The following is a 22,534-nucleotide window of genomic DNA, read 5'->3' as shown; positions in this document are numbered from 1 at the left end:
GAGCTGTAGTCTGGCTCCAGTCTCCGAGAGCTGAGCGGGTCTTTCCCGGGGGCCTGGAGGTGGGGCAGTCACTGGAGTCGGGGGAACTTATATAGAATCTAGCCTGGTAGGCGCTTCTGGATTTGGCTCCTTAACGCGATCGCAGACAAGATGTTTTGGGCCTGGAGAGCTGAAGAATTCAGGGCGACTTGTCCCTCCAGCCTACTGGCTCCGCCCATGCCTCAGTTTCTCCCTCAACGGCATGCGTGCCTTCTGGGTGAGTCAGGACCAATGCCAGGGCGGAGGCGGATGGTGGTTAGCCTAATTATGGCTTTTATTGTTACGATGATTATGCCACCTTTACACAGTAGTCACTGCTTTATTACCAGGCTGGCACCCTCCGGGGGCTGGTTTTAGCAGCCGGAGACACCGCGGTAGCCCCGACACGAGGCCGGAATCCATAAACCAGCCCTGCCCCCGCAGCGAGTGCCCGCAGCGAGTATTACCCCTCCCCTTTGTTTTGAAGCAGAACCAATCCGGGAGAACCGAGTTTGGTTTTAAAACAGCCAGGGGTGTAGGCGGGGCCTGGCCCCTACTTGGGCGGGGCTGGGGCTCGGGTTACGTCAAGCCGCTGTGAGGGCGGGGGAAGTTGCCTGGAATAGAAACTTGGCAAAGGGCCCAGGAGATTGCTGACTTTTGACTTTCTTGCCAAGCTGTCATCTCTCTTGCTCTTTAGGGCTCTTGCAGTCAGCAAAGAGTAAACACATTCAGTGACACAAACCAGTGTACAACACACTAGAAAGGCAGAGTGGAGAAGCAGTTGGTGTTGCTGAGCTGGGAGTCGGGACGCCAGAGTTCAGTTCCCAGCCTCGTGGCTGTCTCGTGACTCACCACTCACCCATTGTACGTCCACTTCCCCTCTCTTCACAAACAGCGAGATCCTCAAACGCAGCCTAGAAATAAAACAACCCTTCCCTGCAGACCTCAGTTTTCCTTGGAAAACTAGCACCAGTGGCTTACCTCTGGTGATCCTTGCAGAGGTTTAGACCTGCTGGAGTCCATGGCTTCCCCCCCAGGACCACAAGGAGGAAGGCAGGTTACTGATCAGGTAGATGCTGTCCACATGGCATAACTCCCCAAACCGGTGAAAGCAGAAGGACCAAAATCTGCAAAAGGGCTTAGCAGACCCAACCAATTATGGGGCCTTCACTGGTTGAAAGCAGCTGTGACTTCTGTATTCTGTTCAGCTAAAGGAAAGTTATGTTGCAGACAGCCAGGGACACAACCCCACCAGGAAAACTGTTGCTTAGGGGCTGAGTGAGACAGCTGAAGAAAGATGAGGGTTGGAAGTGAGAGCTAAGACTATTCCTCCAACATTATCACTGCCACCACCACCACCAGTGGGCTCTGTTGATAACCAGGGTCTGCTGCAGTCACCTGATAACACTTGTGCTCTCGTCATCACAGATCTTTCAGCTGTCCCCCACACAGTTTCACTTCATTCTTTCCAATTCCCTTCTTTTAAGAGATGGGGTGGGATAGCCCATTCTGATATCTGATCTTATACAACCTGGCTTACCGCAGACAGGAGTGAAGGCTGGCAGAGGAGTAGGAGGAGCAGGGATGTCTGCTCAGGAGGAGATCAGGGTCCTGGGAGATGGAAGGTGATATGTGTGTTTAGTTTCCTGGAGGGGTTGCTTATGAGGTGCTTATGAGGTGGTTGCCTGTGGGGTAAATAATGGATGTACACACGCAGACTTTTTTCCTGGTACATAATTAGTCATTCATTATATATAGTATCTTTACATACATTTTAAAGTCAGATTTAGCAATATTTTTCTTTATATTTTCTTGGTTTTGTGTAATGTCTAGGCCAACCCCACTCCTAAATTATGAATTATTCTCCAGTATTTTCTTCTAGGAGTTTTGAGGTTTATTTCTATGTTTATAGGTTTAATTGATTTGGACTGTATCTTTATGTAGAATGTGTAATGGGAACTAATTTTTTTCCCCTCCTAAATGCATAGGGAGTTGTTTCAAATTATTTGCTTTTAAGAGTCAGCCTCATCATTGCTAAGACCTATATATATAGATAGATACATTAATCTGTTTCTTGACTCTCTTCCATTTTGTTTATTCCTAAGCCAATACCACAGTAGTTTAATCATTATGCTTTTTATGGAGTGTTTTGATCGCTGGTCCCTGTTTCCTGAAACACACTTGTTCTTTTTGTCTCTATCACCTAACACTTGTCTATTTTATTACTACTTTCCTGGATATTGAAAAGCAGAGACATTACTTTGCCAATAAAGATCCGTCTGGTCAAGGCTATGGTTTTTCCAGTGGTCATGTATGGATGTGCGAGTTGGACTGTGAAGAAAGCTGAGCACCGAAGAACTGATGCTTTTGAACTGTGGTGTTGGAGAAGACTCCCGAGAGTCCCTTGGACTGCAAGGAGATACAACCAGTCCGTTCTGAAGATCAGCCCTGGGTGTTCTTTGGAGGGAATGATGCTAAAGCTGAAGCTCCAGTACTTTGGCCACCTCATGTGAAGAGTTGACTCATTGGAAAAGACTCTGATGCTGGGAGGGATTGGGGGCAGGAGGAGAAAGGGACGACAGAGAATGAGATGGCTGGATGGCATCACCAACTCGATGGACGTGGGTTTGAGTGAACTCCGGGAGTTGGTGATGGACAGGGAGGCCTGGCGTGCTGCGATTCATGGGGTCTCAAAGAGTCGGACACGACTGAGCGACTGAACGGAACTGAACTGGCTACTCCTCAGTCTCCTCCGTAGACCCTTTTTCTTTCTGCTCATCCTCAAACATTAGTGTCTTCAGGATCCTTGCTCATTTTCACTGTATACAACCTCCCTGGGTGATTATCCACTCCCATGCTGATGACTTTCAAATACATATTTCTGCTCCTCATGGTGTCCCTAAATTATCTCTTCACTGTCCAATGGAACAGCAAACTCAACCTATCAAAAATGGAACTCATCTTTAATCCTTACCCATACCCAATAAAACTGGCCTTCCTCTGGTGTTCCCTCCTTCATTGAATGGCACAACTGGCCATAGAGTTGCTGAAGTAAAAAGTCTGCTTTTTTTTTTTTTTTTTTTTTGCTTATCTTCTGGACAGTCTCTCACTCTCCCTCCTCTTCCTGGGATCAACCACCTTACTCACTGGACTTCCTAAATATATATAGGGTTCACCCAGTTCTCTCCACCCCACTGTGACTACCCTAGTTCAGGCCTCTCTCACCGTGTACTTGGGTAATTCCAATTGCTAGCTCTGACTAGTATCTGTGCCTCCTCCTTTGTCCTCTCTGTAATCTAATCTCCACACTGCAGCCAGTGTAGAGGTTAAATTTTTCAGTGTAAAATGTAAATATAACCATGTCACTCTCCTACTTAAACCTTTCAAACGTTCCTCCATCCCCTTACAGGAACAAGTTCAAACTTTTTAATTTGGCTTAGAAAGCTTTCCTTACTATGATTTGGCTTCTGTTTGTCTGATGCTGCTGCTGCTAAGTCACTTCAGTCGTGTCCGACTCTGTGCGACCCCACAGACAGCAGCCCACCAGGCTCCCCCATCCCTGGGATTCTCCAGGCAAGAACACTGGAGTGGGTTGCCATTTCCTTCTCCAATGCATGAAAGTGAAAAGTGAAAGTGAAGTCGCTCAGTCGTGTCCGACTCTTCTCGACCCCATGGACTGCAGCCTACCAGGCTCCTCTGTCCATGGGATTTTCCAGGCAAGAGTACTCTACCACAGCTTTAATACTTCATAAGCTGAACTCTTTTTATTTCTTGAATTGAGAATGCTCTTGTATCTCAAGGTCTTGTTAAAAACAAAATTCAACTGAAGATTTTAAGATCTAATTGGCTTTATTTAACAATTCATGAATCAGGAAGTATCTCATCGAGTAAATACAAAGGCACTCTGAGGTGCTGTACAAGATGCAAGACTTTTATAGAAATGAAGGCAGGATAATGAGGTTATTAGCAAAAGAAAGGGGAATTCCATTTAGGGGGAATGTTGGGGGACTTATCTTGCAGATTACCTCACTAGCGCTGAAATGCCAGACTGGTTAGTTTAAAATTCCACTCCAGGAGAAGCTGAAACTCCTACTAGATTAGGAAATGAGTCTTGGTGAGATTTAGCAGAAATGAATCCATTTGGGCCTTGTTTGTTTTTAACAGTCTCCAGAACCACCAGACGCTCCTCTTTACCTTTACTCATCTTAAAGATCAATTTCCTCTTGGACCACGCCTCACTCCCACTTCCTCTAGGTTATGCGCTCCTGTTCTCCGCGTCCACTGCCCTTCTACACCTTACTGTATAATTCATCACACTGCATTGAATCTACAGGCACTGAACCCCTCGAGGACCCCTCCAGTCGCTGGCTTCTTCGCCGCAGAGACTCCAGCACCTAGGACAGGGCCTGACACAAAGTAGGTGCGTAGCGAATAGAGGACGCAGGAAAGAATGGATGCGAGCGAGTGGGTGTCCTCGGAAGGCAGCGCCAAGTAGTTGAGAACCCGCGGTTTCTCTGTGAGAGGAGGGCTCGACGGACTCGCCGAAGGGTGTTAAGGAGGGCTCCGCTCCTTATCAGGGCGCTCTATTCCCCACCCAGGGAAGGCTCTGCCGCACAGACGCGGCGCCCCTCCCACTTCCAGGCCAGCAGAACAGGAAGTGGAGGCGCGGGCTTCCCATGAAGCACCGCGGGGCGCCTCTTCAAACCGAATGGAGAACGGGGAGGAGGTCGTGATGGCGGCCCCGGAGCCGGAAGTGCAGTCTCCGGCCGCAGTCCCTGGTAAGATATGGAGTCCGGAGCTCGAGGAGTTTGTTTCCTCACTGCCACGGCTCCCTCCAGTCATTGAGCCCTTAGTCGTTTCACCAGCTCGTGTTCCTTGTCCCCATTTCCCGTCGTCCCTCCCAGCTCTGACTTGGCCCCTTTGACTCCATCGCCCCCGCGGCCCTGGATTCCATTGGTTCACTCTCCTCTTTCTTCGCGACGTGTTCTGGGCTCTGCTTGACACCGCTTTCTCTCAACTCATTTTCCCATATCAGGGCCTCTGCTTTCTGAGCAGATCTCCAGTCGCTGTCTCCGAAATTCCCGCCACCCGGCCCCCCCAAATCCTTCAGTCTCTTAGACAACTGGGATCTGGAACCTGCGAGCGGCCTCCCAGAGGGAAGTTTGCGGAGGGAATCCGCCTCTGTAGGCGTGTGGCCTCAGCTGTGGTGGCTGATGTCGCCACAAGGGATGGGAAGACTGACTCTGGCCTCTTCACTTTTTCTCATCCAAGTTCTAATCAGGCCGGACCCTGTTTAGCTTTGGAGAACAGAGGAGATCGGGCTTCAGGGTGGTATGTCCATAGACCTTTTAAGTTTTTCGTTTTTCTCTCTTGTCCCTCTGTGCACCTACTAGATTTGGAGTGGTGTGAGAAGTCGGAGGAAACCCAGGACCACCAGATAGAACTACCTGAGACCACCTCCACCCAGGAACCTTCCAACCCTTTGGAGCCCTTTCGTCCCAGAGACTGCATGGTGCCAGTGGTGTTTCCTGGGCCTGTGAGCCAGGAAGGCTGCTGTCGCTTTACTTGTGAACTTCTAAAACATATCATGTACCAACGCCAGCAACTACCTCTGCCCTATGAACAGCTTAAGCACTTCTACCGAAAACCTTTTCCCCAGGTAGGCACAAGCTTTGGGAGAAAATTGGTGAGTGAACTTTGTGGCTATTAGATGGTGGCAGGTAGAAAGGGTGGTCAAAGGAACCTTCAGCATAAGCAGCTGTAAACGATGTTTCAGCCCTATGGCTTCAGTCCTTTCCCACTCTAGTCTGGATATTCAAAGCCTTCCTGCTTTTTCTCTTGTTTTCTTTTTATGAAACTCCTATTGTGTGTTACATTTGGACTTCATGAACTGATCCTCTAATTTTAGTGTATTTTCTCTCCAAATCCTCATTTCTTTGTTTCTGTTATACTTTTCTTCCTTGAGTTTATGTTCTTAAACTTAATTTTTTGGCAGTCGCAGTCTTAAGAACTTTTTCTTAAAATTTTTATTTTTTAAATTTATTTTGACTGTGCTGGGTCTTAGCTGCAAGCAAGATCTAGTTCTATCCCTGAACAGGAATGGAACCCGGACCCCTGCATTGGGAGCTCACAGTCTTACCCACTGGACCACCAGGGAAGTCCCACATGTTCCTTTTTAGTTATATCCTGTTTTCTGTCTGTATGAACTTCTCTTGTGGGTATTAATTACTGTGTTTTTGAAGTTTTCCTCTGTCTCTTGCACTGTCTCTGTTTCTTCCAGATTCCTTTCCTATTTATTTGTTTTGGTCTCTTTCACAGTTGAGGCTTTTATTTGGTGTCTGAATATTTAAGAATAAGTCATTGAAAGTTCTGTGTGCGAGGCTGGCCCTGTGAGCTAGCTGATAGACTTAAAGGACATTGGGTGGGAACAAAGTGGTAATGATAACGGGAAAGAGGATTATTTGCTCTAATAAAGGTGATTTTGGAGTTATCTTTCATTTAAACATGGTAAACTGTACACGTTTATTTCTGCTTCCATCTGATACACTAAATGAGAGAAGAAGGAAGGAAGGAAGGAAAGAGAGAAAGAACACTTACAAAACATTGTGTTCGGGTGGGGGAAACTTGCAGGCCGTCGAAGGGTACTGGGCTTCCCAGGTGGCACTAGTGGTAAAGAATCTGCCTGCCAGTGCAGGAGACATGAGAGCTGCAGCTTTGAACCCTGAGTTGGGAAGATCCCCTGGAGTGGAATGGCAACCCACTCCAGTATTCTTGCCTGGAGCATCCCATGGACAGAGGAGCCTGGCAGGCCACAGTCCATAGGGTCACAAAGAGCTGGACATGACTGAAGTGACTTAGCACGCATGCACGCTTAGGGCGCTTGCATAGGTGTTCACTCAGTCCCCATGTGTTCACTTTTGTGTTCTGTGGTGCTTAAGTGAACAACTCCTGGGCCTTTTACAGACTTCTTCAGTGTGGTTTTGCTTCTCAGGAGTCCCCTCTGACAGCACTTGGTATTCAGCTCTCTTGAGTGCTTCCTGCTTTCTCTCTTCCAAAAGTTTGTTGTTGTCTTTAGCCACTGTCATCTATTTTTTAGTTATTTTTGCCACTGGGAGTCCTCTTTCTCTCCCCTCCCTTCCTGCTTCCCTCCCCTCTTCCTCCCTCCCATCCACACTTTCATTTCCTTCCTACTTTCCATCAGTTTGCCATGTTTGTTTGTTTGTTTTTTATTGAAGGATAATTGTTTTACAGAACTTTGCTGTTTTCTGTCATATCTCAACATGAATGCCATGTTTAACTGGAGGATGAATTCCAGAATTTATTAGACCAAATAATCCTTGGTGGTTTTTTCTTTGGCTGAATAATTGCCAAGCACAGGCTCTCTAGTTGCCCTGTGGCATATGGGAATCTTAGTTTCCTAAGCAGGAATCAGGCTCTCCTCCTGTGTGTTGGAATGCGGATTCTTAACTACTGGACCACCAGGAAAGTCCCCAGTCCTCAGTCTTGTCATTATTTTCAGCACAGCAAAAGCTTATTACCTGCCATGCCACCACATGAGTATTTTAGTATTTTAGTTGCTAATTTCCGGATGCCCTCCTGGTTCAGTACACTGTCTTCGCTGTTCTGAGTGAGGAAGAATTATAATTTTGTACAAAGACTATTTTCCTTTTTGACACATTTCCCTGTGATAGAACCCAGGGTCTTGAGTGTGGCGGTTCACTGAACTGGAGCTCCAGTCCCGTAAGTCTGCTCTGCCCCAGCAGGGTTCTTCAGAGGGCATTAGCTTTCGTCTACCTTGCAGACCTTCTCTGTCACCATTCTTGTCCTCACAGGCAGAGGACGTGGTGAAGAAGAAACCTCGGGCCACTGCTGAGGTGAGCAGCAGGAAATGCCAGCAAACCCTGGCAGAACTGGAGAGTGTCCTCAGCCACCTGGAGGGACTGTTTGCCCGGACTCTAGTCCCTCGAGTGCTGATCCTCCTTGGGGGCAATGCCCTCAGCCCCAAGGAGTTCTACGAGCTTGACTTGTCCCGGTTAGCCCCCAACAGCATGGACCCGAGCCTGAGCACAGCAGCTTGTTTGCGCCGCCTCTTCCGAGCCATTTTCCTGGCTGATGCCTTCAGTGAGCTGCAGGTCCCTCCACTCATGGGCACCATCGTCATGGCACAGGGTCACCGCGACTGTGGAGAAGATTGGTTTCGACCCAAGCTCAACTACAGAGTGCCCAGCCGGGGCCACAAGCTGACTGTGACCTTGTCCTGTGGCCGACCCACCATCCCAGCTGCAACCTGGGAGGATTACATTTGGTTCCAGGCACCAGTGACACTGAAAGGCTTCCACGAATGAATGGGAATGCTCATCATGAACATAGTGGCTAAATTATCTTTCCCCTGGTGGCACCACATCACCCATCTCTTGCTTGGACCTAGTTAATTCCTGGTGAGAGGAAGGGTCTGTCCTTCTGGCTGCCTGCCCCCCTTAGACTTTCTGGTGGACTGATGGTATGGCTGGGGTTGTAATAATCATCATTGAACAAGCATCTCTTTGAATCACAGGCTGATTTTCCCAGAGGGTACTGGGTCAGGTGTTTCTTTTGGGGGCTGGAAAGCAAACATGGGCCCACAGACAGGCTCCCTCCCCTCCCCACTCACCCCCGGAGGGGGGCGGGCAGGGAGGTGACCCTTTTTAGCTTTTGCTGTGGCTTTTCAGAATTTTCAACAGGGACATAATGTGGGTGTGACTCGTAGACTTAAAATATATTATAAAATGAATGGATTCATATTAAATTTTCCTGAAACATTTTTGGCTTAAAGAGGCTTAAGGCTAGAGTAATCTCCCTTGGTCTCTTAGGCTTCAGCCTTCCATGATTTCTTTTTTTTCTAATATTTCTTTCTCTTCATTATTCCTGGGCCAATATGAGAATTTAAATGACTTGGCCAACGTTCTTTAACAGTTTGATAGCAGAGTTGGGACTAAGAATCCTCTTCAGCTAACTCCTAGCCCGATGTTCTTTGCTTGCCACATGTTGGGTTCTGTGACCCTTAGAGTTTGTGTACCCAAAGCAGAGGTCACACAGTGCGAGGGACCTGAGAAAAGAAAACCAAGAGAGTCTCTGCAAAGCCTGATTGAACCATAGGCTAAGACACCAGGTCTGCCCTGTAGAGTCACTTGCGTGAGGCCAAATGTCCCTTCTGGAATTTGCCGCACCATCTCCACTGCAGTTGTATGGTGGCTGCTGGCAGTTACCGTTGGCAGTATTGTCCTTATGCCATCCCTGCCCTCCTGCCTGTGGCCATTCCTCCTCGGCAGCATCTGTGGGTTGGCCATCCTGATCCTTACTGTTATCCTCTCCAGCTTGGTGCTGTCCTGATCACTGAGCACTGATGCTCTTTGTCCCTGAGAACATCTGCTTATTTCTTGGAAGCAAGTTGAAGGCAGAATCCTCACCCTGCTGGTGTTGGGGGTAGGTGTGTGGTGTGTGGTGTGTGTGTGTGTGTGTGTGTGTGTGTACAATATATACTATTTTGTATATTTTAAGAAAACATGGAAAATAGTTTATATTTTATGGTAGGTTTTAAGCACTTTACATACATTATCTAATCTAATAACCTTACAGATTTCATATTATTGTCTCTGTCTTATAGATGAGGCTTGGGGAGACTGAATAACTTGCATAAATGTTGAAACCTGGATTCAGACCCAGTCCAGCTGACTCCAGAGGCTGAGTGCTTTACACTGTACTGTACATTCTGTGTGATTTTACTCTGAGATGATTAAACAGGGTTTGCCCTGCTGAATTTGGTAGCATTGGAAAGCTGTGCGACTTCATCTCTGGCTTCAGATTGTGTTTCCTGATGTGGAACCTGCCACTTACTGGTGCTAAGTAAATATAGAATCAATGCAGACAAAAGGTTTGAGTTCTTTTCTGTGCTGTGTCCGCCTGAAGCATACTCCGCCAGCTTGGACTCTCCACTGGTTTTGTGTCTGATAGTACCTTACAGAAGAGGAATAGGGCCATATCTCCCACTCGGAAAGGGACAGGCTGAGGGGTCGACTTAAAGGGAGGGAGAATTTTGAAGAAGGAAGTTATAAACTTTTGAGGTGGAAGACATTAAGGCAAGTCTGATCCCTTAAGTCCTGCTTTAAAAAACTGTCACAAATAATGTCTAGACAATCAAAACAAAGTTAATTATCCAGGTAATTTAGAAACTTCTTGGCTTGGCATTGGGGCCCAGGTCATTCTGATTTCATGAATCCGCTCCAAAGGAATCCAGAAATTAAGAGATCAGTTAATAATTTTATCAACAAATATCATCTCTGACAACAAGCCTGCTGAGGCACCTGTTTATGTCTTTTAACCTTGGTTGGGCACTCCGGAGATGCATGTGAAGAAATCTTATCTAGCCCAGGGAGTGAAGAGCCCCAGCTTCAGTGGTTCTGGCCTTTCATCTGTTGTTACCATTTGAACCTAAAAGCAACAGGTGTGGGACCTGAGGTAGGTAAATGTAGGTGGTAGGGAACATGTAGCTGTTGATGTTGTAAATGAAAATGTTGATGAGGAAGTGTAGTCCATAAACTCACACATTTTGTAACCCTCTTTGCACCCTCCTTTCCCAGGGTGTGGCCGTATATGGTGCCCCTCCCTACCGCCACAGGCTGGAGTCCTAACCATTGGACCTCTGGGGAATCCCCACTCCCCCTTCTAGGTCTGTCTTTGCCACTCAGCTGAAACAGTCCTATGAAAGGGAAAAATCAAGAGCTATCTGTGAAGACTGAAGACAGTGGAATAGATGGACCCCACTCTGTAAGACCTGGTTCGGGGTGGGGGTGGGCGGGTGGGGATTGATTGTCTTGGGAATCTTGGAACCAGGAAGATCTTAAATTCTTTTCTTAGGAAATTCTGAGGCCAAGAAAGGACAGGAATGAAGTGAAATAATATAGCTAGTCTTACTGTTGTTTTTCTTCCCAAGCCCCCATTGCGTATGTTATACAATGAGGACTCAATAAATGTCGACTGTGAGGAGGGGTTTTAGAGGAAGCAAAATAGCCCTGGAATTGGGCTAAATTGGGACCTCCAACCTACCACTGTATCCTGCTTATTCTGGGGTAAAACCATGCCGTTGCCGTGACAACTGAACACCTCCCATCACCCAGGGGGGAAAGGAAGCAGGAGGGAGCCAGTGTACGCCCAGGCTTTTCGGAAGCGCTCCATGGCAAGAAGGGCTGTCGGGTGGGCGGCCCCAGAAGGCTAGCCTGCAGAAGGTCAGGTGGGTGAAATCCTGCTTCCGGTAGGGGGGGGCGGAGCTTTGGGTCTCCATGGACACGGTTTCTCCTAGCAACCTGGCGGGCGTTGAGCAGAGCCGCTGGCGCTATGGACGCGGAAAGCCTCCTGCTGTCACTAGAGTTGGCGTCTGGCAGTGGGCAGGGCCTTAGCCCAGACCGTCGGGCCGCGCTGCTCACTTCTCTTATGCTGGTTAAACGCGACTACCGCTTCGATCGGGTCCTCTTCTGGGGCCGCATCCTCGGCCTCGTCGCCGATTACTACATCGCTCAGGGCGTGAGCGAGGATCAGCTCGCACCGCGCAAGACCCTGTACAGGTGGAGAGGGCGCCCAGGCTGGCCAAGGCCGCAGGGGGATACTGAGGGGAGGGCCACCGGGCTGGGAAGGGGCGAGTGGAAGGTAGGACCTAAAGGGGCGGGTTCCAGAAAGTGAGGGGGTGAGATCTGAGAGAGCAGCCCCGGGAGGACACCTGGGGAGGGGCGCCAAAGAAACTTAGAGGCTGATGGTTTAATAATGGAAGCAGGGCAAGAACGGAGGAGGGGCAAGATGAAAGCTTCCGGAGAATGAAAACCCGGAGTAGAAGCCCTGTGGTGGACCTGGCTTTTCCGAAGAGAAACGTTTGGAGAAGGGTCCAAACTAAAGTTTGGCTTTAGTTTGGAGAAGGGTCAGAAGCCTTGAGGGGTAGCGGGGAGCTCTTCGGAAATGGGTCCTGAAGCATTTGGGGTGGAGGCACTCCAGGAAGTAGTGAACGAATGTGGAATGGAAGGAAAGGGATTTAGAATTGAGGAACTTTTCCTGTACACTCCATTTAGGACCATCCACCCTCCTTTTGACTACCCCGTTGATGGGGCGCTCCCCATCTTACAAGCATTCTGTTCAGGCTGAAGAAAGTTGGAGACTTCATTTATCTATCCATGCAGCAATCCAACATTGACTGAATGTTTTCCGTGCTAGACCTGGGGTTAAAAAGATGGCTAAGACTCTCCCTGTCTCCAATTTATTCACACCCAGCAATTACAGCAAAGCATCTGAAAACTAAGACAGAGGTGTACACGAAGGGGAGGCAGGGTGCGACATTCTCCTGGAGAGCATCTTTTTTTTTTTTTGCCTTCAAGATCTCAGCTTTAAGATCTTATTTATTCCTTTTGCATTGTTTTGTGAATTATTTAATTGGAGGCTTATTAGTTTACAATATTGTAGTGGTTTTTGCCATACATTCACATGAATCAGCCATGGGTGTACATGTGTCCCCCATTCTGAACCCCGCCCCCCACCACCCACCCCATTCCATCCCACTGGGTTGTCCCAGTGCATCAGCCCTGAGTGCCCTGTCTCAGGCATCGAACCTGGACTGGCGATCTGTTTCACATATGGTAGTATGCATGTTTCAATGCTACTTGGAGAGCAATTTTTAATAAGATTACTGAGATCTGAGAGATGACCTGGAGTTCTCCAGGAAGGAGTTGGGGAAAGGCATGCCAATCAGAGGCATGCCTTGCTGGCTGGAGCTTGCTCGGGATGTTTGGGAGAACAGAGGGTAGGCAACCAGGACAATGGCAGCCTAGGGTGTTAATGTTGAACTCGATGGAGAGGCCAGGAGCTTTGAACTTTGTTCATAGGCTATGCAGAACCACTGAGGGCCTTCAGTGAAGAGTCTGCTCGGACCTGAGTGGGCAGAAGGGTCTGGAAGTGGGTGAGCATTTGGATGTCTGTTGCAGACTGAAAGGAGGAAGGAATGGAGGGGTGGGGTTGGAAAGATTTCAGTGGTAGAAGTGGCAGGACTTGTGACTAAATGGGGAAAGGTGAAGAGGAGGTCAAGGCTGACCCTTCCTTCTAGCTTAGGCAGCTGGGTAAGGGCTGGTGCCACACACTGGGAAAGAATTCAGGAGGTACTAGGGGAGGCCCAGCAAGTTTGGTGTCAGGTGCCATGGGGCAGAGTGGTAAGGAAGCATATTGAAGTACAGATCTGGTGTCCAAAAGAAAAATTTGGACTGAAGAGAGAGATTTGAACCTCACTGTATTCCAATAAGTTTTTATTTCTCCAGCACCTAGTATGTGCTAGGCATTGATCTAGACATGGGGAATTCAGTGCTAAAGTCCTTGTCTTCATGGAGTTTACATTTTAGTGTGTGTGTTGGGGGTGGGAGGGAAGACAGACAATAAACACACACACATATACTGCATACGCTTAGCACTGGTGCTAAGTGCTAAGGGAGACATGGAATACAGGATCAGGTACTATTATAAAAAGGGTGATCTCGGATGGCCTCTCTCAGGAGGTAACATTTGAGAATAGACCTGAGGCAACTAAGTGAGCTGTGTTTATCTGAGGGAAAAGCATTCCAGGCAAGTGCAAAGGTCCTGAGGCAGGTGTGTGCTTAGCATACCTGAGGGATCCTGTGGAGGCTAGTGTGACTAGAGAGGAGTGAGCGAGGGGGCTACTGCACAGCATGAGGTCAGAGAGGCTGAGACAGTCGTGCAGGCCCCTGTGAGTGCTTGGCTCAGTCGGAAGTCACTGGGAGAGTCTGCAGAGTCACGGTTTGGCTTAGGTTTTCCCAATGACTGTCTGTGAGGAACAGACTGAAGCGGGAGCAGGTACTGACATGGGGAGACCAGTTAGGAAGCTGCTGTGATATTGGGTGAGAGTAGGTGGTGGCTTGGATGAGGATGGAAGCAGTGGAGGTGGTGAGAGGTGACTGGATTGGGGGTATCCACTCGGGAGTAGCTGGGGTTTGGGGAGTCAGGTAGGTGAGACTGGAGACAAAAGAGGGGTGAGAATAGATCCTCGGAAACACTTAAGGCTGGAGAAGGGGAAGGGGAGGTGTCAAAGGAAGCAGACATGGAAACGCACGTGTTGGCTTGTAGGTCCCATGGCTGGCCTTCAGAGCAGTTTCTTGCGGTGCCAGGGGTGGAATCCTGGTGCAGTGGTCAGAGTGAAAGCGGGGTGGGGAGGAAGGGCTCTGGCAGGGCAAAGTGTTCTTGAGTATGGTCCAGAGTTGGGGAAGAGGAGGGAGGGGCAGGACAGGGGCATTTCCCAGAGGGGCATGGATTTGAGGACTGTTAAAGCTGGGGCATCTTCGTGTTGTGAAGGAGCCAGTGGAGAGTGAAGAGGGCACACAGAGCAGGCTGGGGATGTGGGTGCTGGGTGGATGAGGGAGGAGCGGGCAGACACCCCTCCCGGCAGGGTGTGAGAAAGAAGGGACTGGGCTGGCGATGCCCCTGAAGCTCTCAGAGGAGAGCTCCTAGAGCCTGGGCCGGGAGAAGCGCAGGGGAGATGGCTGTGTGTCAGCTCAGCAGGCAGGCTGAGCATGGATGTGGGCCCTCTGGAGCAAAGGAATCTGAAATTAAGGCAATTCGGCTTCCAGAAACTCATCTGCGGTCTCACAATCCAGCTACGTAGGAAGACGCTCTTGGGATCTTGGCAGACTGAGGCTTTTAAGAAATTAAGTTGTATGTCATCACATTTGGGGTGGGGTACACCACAGGCTCTTGTGGCTTCTAAGGGGGAAAGGTGTGACCCCCGCCAGCCTTTCTTGGGCCTCAGCCCTTGGGAGAAGGGGCAGGGACGGGAAGCTGGAATGAGAGGGGAGTCAGAACTGGGGTCACGCGGGTGTTGTTGGCAGCCTGAACTGCATGGAGTGGAGCCTCCTGCCCCCCGCCACAAAGGAGACGGAGATACAGACATCCGTGGTGAAGGGTCGCTTCATGGGGGACCCCTCCCATGAGTATGAACACACTGAGCTGCAGAAGGTGAACGAGGGCGAGAAGGTCTTTGAAGAAGAAGTAGTGGTGAGTGAAGACGAGAGGAGGAGGGCCTGAACACAGCGGGCTGGGCTGGTGGACACTGGTGGCAGCAAGCACGGTAATCATCACAGCCACTGGGGCCACAGGCCCTGGGCCTCTGTGCCAGCCCCCTCGCTCCAACCTGGTGCCCTGGGACCCTGGTGCATTGCCTCCAGGGGGTGGAGAGGAGGAAGCCTCTGTTAAGTCACCTGCCCCGGGTGGCATCACTCCTGAATGTTGACAGGGTGGCAAGGGGATGGGCAGCTCTCAGGAGAGCTGGGTTATGGGGTCAGGGCTAGGAAGAAGTGGTCTGTGCATTGCTCTGGGGTCAGGGGATGTGCACAGGTGCTTATATTTTTGTATAGATTTGTATTTTACTAGATAACACATTCAGGCTTCCCAGGTGGCACTAGTGGTAAAGAACATGCCTGCCAATGCAGGAGACATAAGAGACGCAGGTTTGATCCCTGGGTTGGGAAGATCCCCTGGAGAAGGGCATGGTAACCCACTCCACTATTTCTGCCTTGAAAATCCCACGGACAGAGGAGCCTGGCGGGCTACAGTTGACAGGGTTGCAAAGAGTCGACACGACTGAAGAGACTTAGCATGCACGCACACACGCAGATAATACATTCACTTGAAACTGTTAGCAGCAATTACTTTTAGGAGATGGGATTATGAGTGGTTTTAATTTTCTTAGGTATATTATAAAATATCTCCATATTACCCAGATATTCTACAGTAAGCACGACAGCTTTTATATTTTAAAACAGCAAAATAAGCAACATTAAAATATGGGATTGCATGGTTGGAAAATAACCCAATTTCTGAAAATAGATAAACCTGTGATTCAAAATGCAACCTTTGCCCTTGAACCTGGGTGAGGCCAAATGTCTGGGTCTAGGTCTGTGATGCTTCAGCTACAACCCCCTGCCTGCCGGACAACCTCTACATCCTGTTTTCTCTTCTGTAGAATTGAGACTTGTACAGGTTAAATGAGGTGCCATTTTTTTGGCCTTGCCACGAGGGTTGCAGGATCTTAGTTCCCTAACCAGGGATTGAACCCACGTCCCCTGCATTGGAAGCACAGGATCTTAACCGCTAGACTGCCAGGGAATTCCCAAGGTGATGTATTTAAAGCACCTGACCTAGACACTTATTAGTTTCCATCTCCTTTGTAAACAATTCCAATCAGCAGCCCAGGGGAAATACGTGGCTGAATGACTCTGGGGTCTCCCAGTGACCTTTTCCCTGTCAAGTGCTGTTTTCTCCCAAACATCTCTATGAAGTCCTTTTGTTTGGGTTGGGGTTGCCCTTGATATTGATTCTAACCAAATTGCATCTGTGTAAACATGTTACAGTATGGAGTGATGTTTGAGAAATGATGTTAAGTCAAAGAGCAGGACAAGAAACTATATAAACTGTAACTCTAATTTTCCTTTGAATATAGGCATAGGAAAAAAAGAATATAAGGGATTATACCAATATGTTATCAGCAATTACCTTCAGGAGGTAGGATTATGAATGGCTTTAATTTTCTTAGGTATATTATAAAATACTTCTATATCACCCAGATATTCTACAGTCAGCATGATAGCTTTTATATTTTAAAAAGGCAAAATAAGCAACATTAAAATATGATGACAGAATGGTTTGTTTCTGGACCGGTATATAAAACAGTTAATGGTGTCTGCTCCCAGTGAGAGCGACTGGGGGACCAGGAATGAGATGAGACACTGCTTTTTATTTATTTTTTTTTAAAGTTTTAAATATTGTACTCACCAGCGGTATGTATTACCAACTTAAGAAAGGACAGGAGGGAGGGAAGGCAGGCAAGGGCTTCACTCATGGTGAATTTCCATGCACCTGGCATCTTTGCATGATGACCCAGGTCAGATGAACATCCAGAGGGCGCTTGCACCAGGCGTGACTGACTGGGCACAGCACCCCAGCGGGATAACTTGTCTCCTGTCTCCTCAGGTCCAGATCAAGGAAGAGATGCGCTTGGTGTCCATTATTGACCAGATCGACAAGGCTGTGGCTGTCATCCCCCGCGGCGCCCTCTTTAAGACCCCTTTTGGACCTATCAATGTCAATCGGACCTTTGACGGTAAGTTCTCTTCCCAAGCACAGTCAGATACATGTCTGGGAGTCCAGGGGAACCTACCTGTTTTCTGAGAAGGAATAACTGTCGCCACATCACTTGGGAGGACCTGCCGAATGGCGTTACTGGACCCTGACTCTTTTATGCCTGAGTTGAGAGAGCGTCTGGCCACCTGAGTTCGGGGCTGTGTGCGGGGCTGGGCTCCCCACCTTTCCCCACGCTGCTCCTCCGTAGTCTGTTCTCATTGCACAGGCCACGCCGAGTTCTGGCTGAGAGAACGCTGGTCCCTTGCCGCCCTTCAGTTCCCCATGAGTAGCTGACTGAACCCTTTGCAAGCCCCTCCATGTGGTCGCCAATCAGAGAGGAAGGGGATTATGGGGCTTGGGGATGACCATCCCTTCCTACCTGCCGCCCCTTTGTAGGACTGTCCTTGTCCGAAGCCAAGAAGCTGAGTTCTTACTTCCACTTCAGGGAGCCGGTTGAGCTGAAGAACAAGACCTTGCTGGAGAAGGCTGAGCTCGACCCGTCCCTAGACTTCATGGACTCTCTGGAGCACGACATCCCCAAAGGTAACAGCCTGTTACTTGGAGGACATTGGATCCACCCCCAGGTCAGAACAGTGGGCCATGCCACCTGCCATTCCCTCTTAAGAGTGGGACCCACGGCCTGGGTGGGAACTGGGAGTTCAATATGGGGGCTTGAGTAGGAGCCTCCTCCAGGGCCCAATACAGGGCTCAGCTCCAAATGTTTGCAGACAAAAAGATTGTCTTCCAGGTGCTTCCACAGACAGGAAGTCTCTCTTGATTTTCATATCAATCTTGAATGAAGGCAAGTTGGGACGTTCCCCCCACCAAAACATCCCTGAAAATAGTAGCCGTATGTACATCTTCACGGCTGGTTTTCGGGGTTAGACCCAGCGCTTGGCACACAGCTGGTGCTCAGGGAGTAGGTGCCGACTGACCTGTACAGGGCCACCTGCTAAGGAAATGAGTTCTGTACGTCTGTCTCCTGCTAAGTGTGCTTTTAAATCACAAAACATACAACTGCAGAGGCCTTCTTGTGCTTCAGGGCTCACCTGGCCCAGGCACACAGCCGCAGTTGGTGGGGGTCAGAGACCCCGGTTCCTCCCTGGCTCCCCCAGTAGAGATGAGCACATCCTCGGAAGATGCTCTTGCTGGGCTCTGCATCCCAGGACAGGTGCCAGGCTCTGGGCATTCAGGGGCCACACCCAAGGCGCTGCCTCAGCACCCCTGCTTGTTTCCCTCCCCATGCCTGGTGTTCTAAGAGCTGGAGGGATCTGTTGTTGATGATGGCAAAGACAATGATTCTAGGAACTACTCAGAGGCAACGCCACTGCTTACTGTGTGCCAGGTGCTGTACCCAGTCTCTCCCGTGCCTCATTTTTTTTTCTTAGTTCATTTTAATCTTCACAGCTGATCTGTGAGTTAGATACAATTATATCATTATCCCCATTTTACAGATGAAAAATTCGGAGGCTCAGAGAGTTAAATCCAAGGACACAGTATGTGTTAAAGCATTAGACTCCAAGGCTCTGGCCTTAACTGTGGTGTCAAGGAGATGGTGTTTTCAGTGGAACAATGGGAATTGCAGGACAGTAGTCACCCCCATCACTAGGGGGAAACATTTCTGAGGAGCGATGAGCAACCCAATTGGGCTGGAACTCAGGGTAGAGGTGAGGTGGCAGTAGTCGTTACACGCAAGGGCTCTGGAGCCAGAAAGCCTGAGTTGGAATCCTGAATCTGCTGTGTACTACCTGGCCACCTCAGACAACTCCCTCAATTCCCTTGTGCCTCAATTTTTAAAAGGGGAAAATTGATCTTTTCTAACTCATTGAGTTGTTATGAAAATTAAATGAAATAACAACACATACACAAAACATTTATGATAGTGCTTAAGACACTGAGGGCTTCCCTGGTGGCTCAGACGGTAAAGTGTCTGCCTGCAATGCGGGAGACCCTGGTTCGATTCCTGAGTCAGGAAGATCCCCTGGAGAAGGAAATGGCAATCCACTCCAGCACTCTTGCCTGGAAAATCCCGTGGATGGAGGAGCCTGACAGGCTACAGTCCATGGCTCGCAAAGAGTCGGACACGACTGAGCGACTTCACTTAAGACATTAAGGACCCAAGTAAAAATCAGTAAGTATTACTGATACTGTTTTCAGTAGCAAAAAGGCCTTAGAGGGGGGTTGGGCAGGCTAGGGAGGGCCAAAGGGTAGGAGGGTTTAGTTGCTCAGCTGTGTCAGACTCTTTGTGACGCTATGGACTGTGGCCCACCAGGCTCCCCTGTCCATGGGATTTCCCAGGCAAGGATACTGGAGTGGGTTACCATTTCCTTCTCCAGGGGATCTTCCTGACCCAGGGATCGAACTCACATCTGCATTGCAGGGAGATTCTTTACCGCTGAGCCCCCTGGGAAGCCCTAGGGGTAGACCAAGGCAGTAGGAGCTGCTGGTGGCTTGTAGGCAGATCTGCGATAACAAAGCAGTGGCGCATGAATGGATGCAGAGGGCAAGCCAGGGCTCTGGAGGCCGTTTTGGGGCTACTGTAGTGCGCCGGGGGCCAGGCCATGGGTCACAGGTGGCTAAGGGCTGCCAGCAGAGTGGCTATGCTGGCCTCCACCACACGGGGGCACCAGAGTCAAACCTCCCTGAGCATAGACTGGGGGTCCTGGACCTGGCAGGGAGATGGTTATAGAGGGTGAGAATTTCTTTACCATCAGACACACTTTCCAGATTCCCATTACCTCCTCCAACTCTGTGCTCCCCACTTAACTAGGAGCTGGAGGGGACTGCACATCCCTGGTTGGTAAAGGGAGTTAGGAACACTGGTGGTGGGACCCAGTGCCAGGGCCTGCGTGGCCGACTGAGAAAAGTCCTCTTAGCACCCCTAATCTGGGGGCAGCAGCCCCTCCCCGATTCGGAGCATGGCTGGAAAGCTCTGCCCAGTGAGGACTTCTCAGCTGCGGCAGAAGGGAGCCCAGGGCCAGTGGATGAGGCTCTCCCTTCAGAGCGCGGGGTGACACAAGGGGGCCTCCTCCCCATCCCCCTGGAACCTAGACTTCTTGAACTAACAGTGGGCCTCAGGGCTGAGAGATCAACTGATGATTTGACGCCCCAACAGCGCCTTGTCCTTAGTGCTGGATCCTTAGGAGTGAAGGACTCCCGGAGTCTCCTGTGTCGGAGGGCCGGAGGGGAGAGATGCTCCTGGCCTGACTTTGGGAAAGTCCACAGTTCTGGGCCTCCAGCTCCCCTTCTCCCAGAGCCACCACCAGAAAGCCTGCAGGAAGTCTGGCCGGGTTTTACTCAGGATGGTTTGGTGGAGCCCGCAGTATGGCGGTGGAAATGTGGCTGGCTGGGGAAGAGCAGCCCCTCTGACTCTGCTCCCAGACTCCCTGCAGTATCCACCCCTAAAGAGCAGAAGGAGCTGCTGGGAGGCTGCCCCCACCAAGCAGACAGTAGCCGGAATGGCTGGGTTGCTAAGTGAAGCAAAGTCCCAACAAAGAGTTCCCTGGGGCACCAGGACTGGCGGGAAGGATGGGATCTGCCCAGGTAGGATCAGCTTCCTTTCTGGGTCTGAGGCAACTGTTGAGGGGGAACCCTGTGTCACCTGTGAGCAAAAATGGGTCAGGCAGTCCATGGGACTCCTGCTCTCTCTGGTCACGTGGATTGGCCAGGCGCTCAGCAGCTGGTCCCCGGACCACCCTCAGCTGGAGAGAGGATGTAAGAATGTTGCCTGGAACCACTTGTGGCCTCCCGAGCCGTCCCACTGTGCCGTGGGGTCTGTGGAGTTCTGTGGGAGTAGGGTTTGGCAGCAGAAGCATCCTTCTGGCAGACACAGGGCAACAGCCAAGAGTTCACTGAGCTTGGGCTGCTGCTAGGTAAGACACGGAGCACTGTCAGGATGCTAGATTTGTGGGCAGTACTCTGCTGTTCAATGCTGCTTAACCTTCTATGCTGTCAGCAAACAGTCACTGAGCAGCTAGTATTCCCAGGGACGAGATGCTGCTGAGAACAAGGCACCATCCGTGCCTCACAGGCATTTGGGAAGATCAAATGAAACAGGATGGGAAGTGGCAATGTAAAACAGCAGGTGCCGCATAGGTGTCCTGGGAAGCAGAGCACGCGGGTGGAGGGCAGAGCACCTCTCTCTGGGCTGGAGCAGAGATCTCAGGGACTGCCGGCTACGAAGCAGCCAGGGCTCCAGCACAGTGCCCAGAGTAGGCAGCAGAGGGCAGCAAGGGGCCTGCCTGCCTGGAAAGCAGCTTTTAGTAAGTGATGGCTGGGAAGAGGTGGGGGACAGGGGAGACAGCACTGGAGAGGGTGGGCAACGCGGGGTCCGGGAGAGCCCTCTCTCAAGGGGGTATGCAGGTGGCACCTCCCTTCCAGTCCAGGGGAGGTTTAGGTGACAGGTGCTCGGCCTTCTGCACCAAGGGGCTTGGCCTTGCCTATCAGTAAGACTGGGAACTCTTTGGCGTGTCCCCGCCCCCACCCCCTCCCATGTGCTGTGGCCCTGGTGTCAGGGAGTGGTTGCTCTGAGAAGGGGCCTGTGGCCATTTTTGTGTGTGTGAAAGTTGTGCGGTGCTGATCTGGGTGGATTTAAGCCGTCTGCCGCCCCTGGACAGCCCTGAACTCCAGCCTGGTCCACTCTCCTCCTCCAACTTAATCTCAGAACTTGGCTGCCTTTCTTCCTGGAGGGCAGGGGAATGTAACTATGATGAGCATCTCCCAGTCTGAGCTTCCCACACTGGCAAGGTGAGTGAGACCCCCAAGGCCCAGGAGGACTTCTGCTCATGCAGGAGGCCCCATTCCTCGTTTACCAGCTTGTATCCCACCACATCCTCAGAAAAGAGCTTGTGGAGAAGAGTGCCTGCCGGGAGGCTGGAGGGCGAGGTCTGGGGAGACTTGGGAGACAGCATGGGCTGCAGGAGGCTGCTTCCCCTAGAGTGCCAGTGGTGGTGGCTGGCTGGGCCCAGCCTTGCCAGCAGCTGCAGCAATAAAAGTGGGTGAAGGTGAAAGCAAGAGTCTGGCTTCCCAGGTAGATGCTACGTGACTCCTGGCACGTTGAGAGTATGTGTTTCCTGGGCGACAAGCTGAGCCAGGGACAAGGAAAGGACAGAAGTGTGACAGGAATGCAAGGGAGGGAGGAAGTAGTGTCATTGGCTGGCCAGTCCTGCACATACCACTTCTGTACTCTGCCAGCACCCTGGGCCTGCATGGCACAGATCCCCAACCCTGGTGGGGGAACCCTGTTTCTCCTTGCTCTTGCTTAGCCAGTGTAGAGGGAGCCCCTGATGAGCCTGGCCTCTCCCCCACCCACTAGAAGCAAGAG

The 22,534-nt window shown here is 50.3% G+C and overlaps 3 protein-coding genes across 4 annotated transcripts in view; 2 read left to right on the top strand and 1 right to left on the bottom strand.

Annotated features, from left to right (window-relative positions):
- The window catches only part of GTPBP2 (GTP binding protein 2), a 30,105-nt gene extending 8,243 nt beyond the window's left edge, over positions 1-21,862 (bottom strand). The window contains exons 1-3 of the mRNA XM_040249589.1: positions 21,851-21,862; positions 15,587-15,604; positions 7,886-7,887 (exon numbers count right to left, since the gene is read on the bottom strand). The gene's annotated coding sequence lies outside the window, so the exon portion shown is untranslated. The remainder of the gene's footprint in view (positions 1-7,885; positions 7,888-15,586; positions 15,605-21,850) is intronic.
- Positions 3,709-9,927, top strand: LOC120870088 (MAD2L1 binding protein). The gene is made up of 3 exons (XM_040249617.1): positions 3,709-4,796; positions 5,412-5,677; positions 7,851-9,927. Exons 1-3 carry the CDS (start codon positions 4,727-4,729, stop codon positions 8,361-8,363), a joined length of 849 nt encoding a protein of 282 aa, XP_040105551.1. The 5' UTR covers positions 3,709-4,726; the 3' UTR covers positions 8,364-9,927.
- RSPH9 (radial spoke head component 9) overlaps positions 11,345-22,534 on the top strand; it is a 13,338-nt gene continuing 2,148 nt past the window's right edge. Inside the window, exons 1-5 of one of the 2 annotated variants that reach the window (XR_005722722.1) lie at positions 11,347-11,615; positions 14,922-15,087; positions 17,062-17,191; positions 17,608-17,754; positions 17,960-21,957. Coding sequence is in view for 1 of the 2 variants with exons in the window: in XM_040249618.1 (XP_040105552.1) it covers positions 11,389-11,615; positions 14,922-15,087; positions 17,062-17,191; positions 17,608-17,754 (670 nt within the window). In the remaining variant the exon portion in view is untranslated. Of the gene's footprint in view, positions 11,616-14,921; positions 15,088-17,061; positions 17,192-17,607; positions 17,755-17,959; positions 21,958-22,534 lie in introns of both variants that reach the window. The other variant, XM_040249618.1, reaches the window with a different exon arrangement.

The sequence above is a fragment of the Oryx dammah genome, unplaced genomic scaffold (assembly GCF_014754425.2).
Source record: "Oryx dammah isolate SB20612 unplaced genomic scaffold, SCBI_Odam_1.1 HiC_scaffold_11, whole genome shotgun sequence".
In the NCBI taxonomy this organism is placed as follows: Eukaryota; Metazoa; Chordata; class Mammalia; order Artiodactyla; family Bovidae; genus Oryx; species Oryx dammah.
This window is presented reverse-complemented; position numbering and strand designations above follow the sequence as displayed.